The sequence below is a fragment of the Oryzias melastigma genome, linkage group LG20 (assembly GCF_002922805.2).
Source record: "Oryzias melastigma strain HK-1 linkage group LG20, ASM292280v2, whole genome shotgun sequence".
NCBI lineage: Eukaryota > Metazoa > Chordata > Actinopteri > Beloniformes > Adrianichthyidae > Oryzias > Oryzias melastigma.
In genome coordinates, this window is record NC_050531.1 from 583,064 (window position 1) to 588,892 (window position 5,829).

The 5,829-nt window shown below is 48.2% G+C and overlaps 1 protein-coding gene across 1 annotated transcript in view; it reads right to left on the reverse strand.

The window, feature by feature from the left end:
* Nucleotides 1-3,561: 3,561 nt before the first annotated feature.
* The window catches only part of LOC112151610 (enhancer of polycomb homolog 1), a 23,214-nt gene continuing 20,946 nt past the window's right edge, over nucleotides 3,562-5,829 (reverse strand). The window contains exons 12-15 of the mRNA XM_024280621.2: nucleotides 5,810-5,819; nucleotides 5,605-5,746; nucleotides 4,958-5,327; nucleotides 3,562-4,885 (exon numbers count right to left, since the gene is read on the reverse strand). Coding sequence (XP_024136389.1) covers nucleotides 4,813-4,885; nucleotides 4,958-5,327; nucleotides 5,605-5,746; nucleotides 5,810-5,819 — 595 coding nt within the window. The 3' untranslated portion in view covers nucleotides 3,562-4,812. The remainder of the gene's footprint in view (nucleotides 4,886-4,957; nucleotides 5,328-5,604; nucleotides 5,747-5,809; nucleotides 5,820-5,829) is intronic.

Genomic DNA, 5,829 nt, shown 5'->3' on the forward strand with positions numbered 1-5,829 from the left:
CCACGGCACTCAAGACTTCATCAGATCCTCTCAGGATGTGGAATCAGCTGACTCAGATCTCCAGCAGAAGCTAAAGGGAAGTCAGTCGTGAAACCAGCGGAGGATCGGTGAGCTTTTCGGACAGATTAGTCCTCCACCTGTTTAAAACCCTCCAGTGTTTGTGGACTCTTCAGAGCTGACTGTTTTTAAGGATCATTCTCCTGATTGGAGAATAAAATGATGAATTTGATGAAGCAGAAGTGGATTGTTTTCCTGGTCTGTTTTTCTGCAGGAGTTGGAGGGAGAACAACAGACACGCATCAATATTGAGAGATTTGAAATTCAAGTCACGTCGCAAACTGCCAACTAACGTTTCATCAACCATCAGGGGAGGGAAATGACGGCCGCCGTCCGCCATCAGCCGACACAAACGCTGCCGTGATTGTGTTTTCACGGAGCCAACACTTCAGACGCCGTTTGAAGGTCGTCCCATCAGGACAAAATTACAATTACTGCAGTGAAACAGAGGCAGCACGTCCTCCAATGCAGCTCCGACCTGTGAGGGGGGGCAGATCTTATGCCCCCTCCACTTAAGCCAACAGCTCCAATCTCTTTCTCATTCTTCTCCGGGTTGTTGACACGCCGTCAGTATGTAGCCCCGCTGCCTAGCAACAAAACCCAGGCAGGCGCTTTTCCAATCTTATGGCAGGAAGAGGCTCCGCCCCCTTCGTCCCTGGAGGAATGATTGAAAGGTCACTTCACTCCTCTCCTTGTCTGCAGAGCAAAGATTGTCTTTTCAGTAAACTATGAGGGCCAGTGTGTAAATGCAGCGTGGGTGAGAAACGGGGAGGGATGAGTGGGCAGCCACGGCGCTCAGAGCTGAGGCGGCGAGGAGGGAGGGGCCTCTGCTGCTGATCAATACAGCCACAGTTGCCCCATCGGACGGCTCTATTGTTCTCCTGCCACAGGTCAAAGGCCGGGCATAGTGCTGTCAGGGAAGTGTGTGTTCCAACTGGATCACAGTATTTTTGTCCACCTCTCACAGAGAAAACATGTTAGTGAGGAGGAGAGCTGTGCAGCAGAACATGCAGGAAACACGGAACCGAGGCTGGCCCGGAGGATCGGATCAACTCAGACCTGCGGGTGAAATACTGAACTGGTGAAAAGGATCTGCTGGATGAGTCCTCAGTCTGATTGTCAAAGACAGCTCTCATCAAGGTGACATTTCACCAAAAAACAGTATCAACCAGAGGACCGGACATGACGGTCAACACCAGCTCTGCAGCTTTAAAGATCATTTTTCTTGAGTTTGTCCTTCAAGCTGGAAAACTGTTTACAGCTGAAAAAAATAAAGTTTATAGATCTACTATAGATGATTCCTAGACCTGTTATGGACCTGTTACAGATCTATCACAGACCTGCTACCAACTTACAGACTCTTGACAGATCTTTCATAGACCTGTTCAGACCTGTGACCTGTCACAGACTGGACTATTGATGACATCATCGAGGGTTAGTGACATCAGAATTTGAAGAGGAGGGGTAAATGTTTGTTTATCAAGGATCAGACTTTCATTCCACTTAAGTAAACTCCCTCCAGGAGACGGGACCAGGGAGGGCGGAGATGCATCCAAGAACACTTTATGCATAAAATAATCTCTTTCTGCACCAGATCAAGGCAGTCTGAGAAAAAAAGGTTTGTTCTTTTCTAAATTCAAAACATTTTGAGCTTCAAATAATTAAATGTTATTTTAGTGATAAATGTGTTTTTTTCTGTTGGTGAAGGAAAGTCACATTAACAATTTTAGAGAACAGAGCAACACCTGCATCCTTTTAAAGTTTGTATCAGATCTGATTATTAGAAAGAAGGAGAGAAAATACCCATTTCCTTTTGGTTATTATGGGATGGCAGTAAATGGAGTGTGATTCTTTGTTCTGAGACAGCTCATCAGCTGCTGGGGGTGGAGGAGGGGGTGGAGAGCAGCGTGTTTATTCAGCTGAATTAATTAGCTCACGTCACGTTTCTATGCAAGCTGATGAGACGTGACTCCATTTATAAACAGCGGCGTCTGCTTCCCTGATGGCAGACAGGCAGATGGAGAGGCTCCGCCCCCGAGTTTGCTGGTTTGAAGCATCTTAGAGATCCATTCAGGCCAGAACGGAGCGACTGTTCTGCTCCATGCGCTGGTGCTGCAGGACTGAAGAAAGAAAGAATGAGAAGTTCACGTCGTTTATGTGGAATCTGAATATTGACGACGTGAGCAGATGAAGAGGTTCATCTTCACACCTTAAAGCTGATGAAGAAGAGCTGCATGTTCCAGAGGAGAGGAAGAATGCTGCTGAGTCTCCTCCTTCTGCAGAGCTGATGATGGAGGCTGGGAGGTTGGATGATGAGGTTCTGCTTTTGTTCAATGAACTAAACGCCTGTAATGAAGCCCCCAGACTGCTGATTAACCCCCATAATCCCCCTGGAGACCCTCTGAGGTTTTCAGAACTCTCCTCCATCACACTTACATCCAAGTGTTTGCTTCCAGAGTCCTCTGCTGCTGAAAGAGGTTCAGTCTTCTCCAGAACACCTGAAGGTTTCAGGATGTTCTGGAGGCCAAACTGAGAGCAGAAACAGCTGTACCAGGAGCCCCTGAAGAAGAAAACACGTTCTTATCTGGACAGTCCAGAAGTCACTTTTACCTCATTGAGGTTTTTTTTAACCAGTTAACTTTCATGATACTACCACCACAGGTTAGTGTTAGACTGCACTGTGTGGGAGGAGCATAACTGGAACTGGTTAAACCATTGACTGTTTACGAGTACTGGACTGAATGACTCCTTTCCCCCTCGTGTTCCAAACAGGAAGTGGCTCCAAGGATCCAGAATCCCATAGAAATAAACAGCTGTTTTCATTCTTTTGGTCAGAATGAACATTCTGGATCTGATACCTTTCTAACATCTTTCCTCTTAACTTGCTTTTTTTTAAATCCTCTTGATCATATTTTTTTTCTATATCATAAACTGACCATTCAGTAACTCAGTAAAAGTAGGCGGAGCCTGCTGGCCCCCATGCCAAACACTGAAAATGACAGATTTCATGTAGTCTGCTTTCAAGTGGAAGGGGTGTGGCCTTCTACAAGCTCACTCCTGATTGGTTCCAGAAACATCGACTCGGACCAATCACTGCTGACCGACGCCGCCTGGCTCAAACATGGCGGCGTCTGTATTATGGAAAAAATGGCGACCGAGTTGACTTGACTTGGTTGGAGCCAGGAGTTAACCATTTACTATCACATCACACTCAGCCAGTCCAGGTCTCTGATACAGTCAATGTTCAAACTGGTAATTATGTGATTGATGTTTTCAAGAAAAGAATTTAAAAGGAAAGTTTAGCCAATTTTAAAGCCTGAAGACGTTCACCACTAAAGAACCTGGACCACAGATCAGCTGATCATCAGGCAGATCTTCAGGGTGGATGTCACTACGCAGCAGCTTCAGTCTCAGAGAAGTTTGATTAAATTTGGTCAGTAGAACAAAAGTCTGATGCTTATTCTGAATGAAAACACACAGAAAGCCAGAGAAGACAGCGAGCCGTTCACATTTAATGCCCTGGGCTTTATTGTCTTATTTTAGTGAGTTTGTCACATTTTTTTAGTCTTTTCAGCCTCCAGGTGGGACAAGTAAACCTCATGGATCCATCCTGCCATTGGACTGGGCATTCAGATTCTGACAAAGACAGGAAGCACTACTAAGTAATGCTGCCTTTGTGTCGAACTCTTCACAGAAGAGAGAACATGTAATTCCCCAAAGGAAGGCACCCAATACTTGTGGTTTTTGGCCTTGCAGCCGTCTGGAGTTTCTTTTTCCAAAGAAAGGAGGAAAAAAAGAAGAGTGGAGAGAAAAGAGAGAAGAGCTGTCCTCAGCGTTTTTCCATCTTTCACCTGGAATGATGAGATGTTCAGTGACTCCTCCCCCTCCATCCCCTCTGAACACGTGAACCAAAGAATGAATGAAAAGCTTACAATCAAGTTACCACAAGAACAGAAAGATACAAAAATAACTGACTTTTCTTTACAAAAATCTTTTTGGGATAAAACAAAGACAACCCCGATTGCATGAAAATGAAGGACAACCCCCCCTTCAAAAAAACCAAAACGAACCAAATACAAAAGCAGCATTCATGTTTATCAAAATCCAACAAAAAAAACAAACAAAAACTCACAAAAATAGTGCTTAAATCAGAAGCAGCAGGGGCTTCTGGGAAGAGACTTCATCCCCGTTTGTTTCTGGTGTTGGAGCGTCGGTGACAGCGCCCCCTACCTGCAGCTCCCCCGCCTCCTGAAGGTGGAGGTGAGGGGGGGCCTGCTTGTGTTCACGATATACAAAAATACCCAGGAGTCCGTAGCTACCGAACATTTACTACAGCACAGGAACCGAGAAGTACAGTGTACAAATAAAAACAAACGGAAGCTAAAAACAAAGAAAAACCTGTAAACACAGCACAATAAATAGATCAAACAGCAGGCTCCGCACCATGCACGTGATAAAATCTTCTCTATACAGCTTCACGCTCGCCACAAGTCAACTCTGTTTCCTTTGACTCCAAGTGCAAAACATCACAAATGAACATTTCTGTCTTCAAGTCGTATTTACACACGGGAGATCACAAAGACGTGGTTACTGTACACGGATGCGCTCGCCGTCCGTCACCAGCCCACACTTCACTTTCAACAGTAACAAAAGCTTGAAAAACTGAGAGATGAGAATGGCGGCCCTCGCCGTCCGTCCGTCTGCGCTCCAGATGCTACGATGCACGGCGCCGCCCGCCCGTGTGCCGCCGCCGCGCTACGTCACCTCCATGGCCACTGTGTTGTCTGCTAAACTGTTCAGAGCCGGCTTCTCCTCGTCGTGGTTATCCCTGAGAGGAAGAGGAGGGTTAGGGACCAATCAGGAGACGCTCCACCCCCACCAGCAGGAACGTCGCTCTCACCTGGCGCCCATTTCCATGGGCGACGCCCCGCTGACCTTGGGCATCTGCAGGTTGGTGGACAGCTTTAAGGCAGAAGGTGGCACGGCGCCCAGAGTCCGGGGGAGGTGGCGCCCAGAGAGGCTGGCGGCCGACGGCACGCTCAGACAAAGGTTGTTCCCGATGAGGACCTGAGTGGTGGTGGGCGTGGCCCCGGCAGCGCTGCATCCCAGGAGTCCCAGCGCCGCCGCCGCGTGAGCGCTGGGGGTGGAGTTGGCGGGCGTGGGCGCCGCTGAGTTGGAGGAGGGCTGGAGCAGGGCGGGCGCCGCAGCGCCGGGCTGGCTGCTCGGATGCAGCGCTGCTGCGGCGGTCAGGTGCAGACCTTTGAAGACACCTGATGGGGGCGGGGCCAGAGACAGGAGCAGAGGAGGATGAAGTCAGCTGATCAGAACGACAGTTTGGTTTAGACCTTCTTCATCATCATCATCAATGCTTTTCAGAAACCTGATCTCATTTCCTGACATTGTTCAGATCCGTCGGCTCTGAAGGAGTCTCGGCTTCAGAGATCCTTTCACAGTAAAAGCTTTTCCTACATCTCAATCATCTATTTCAAGAAGAAAAACAAACAAACAAACAAACCTGCTTGTCGGGGATGCAGAGAGGAAACTGACCTGCGCCTGCCAGGATCCCGTTGACTCCGCCCCCCAGCAGCAGCTCCTCTTTGGACTTGAAGGACAGCAGCTGGTCCGTGGTGATGAGCGCAGAAGCAGCAAACTGAGCGCTGGCCTGGTCCAGAGTCTTGGACACCAACGTCTAGACAGGAAGAGACGACGGTCTGAGCTTCAAACGTCAGCGTTTAGGGGGAGGAGTCTGCACCTGTACTGACCTGCATGGCG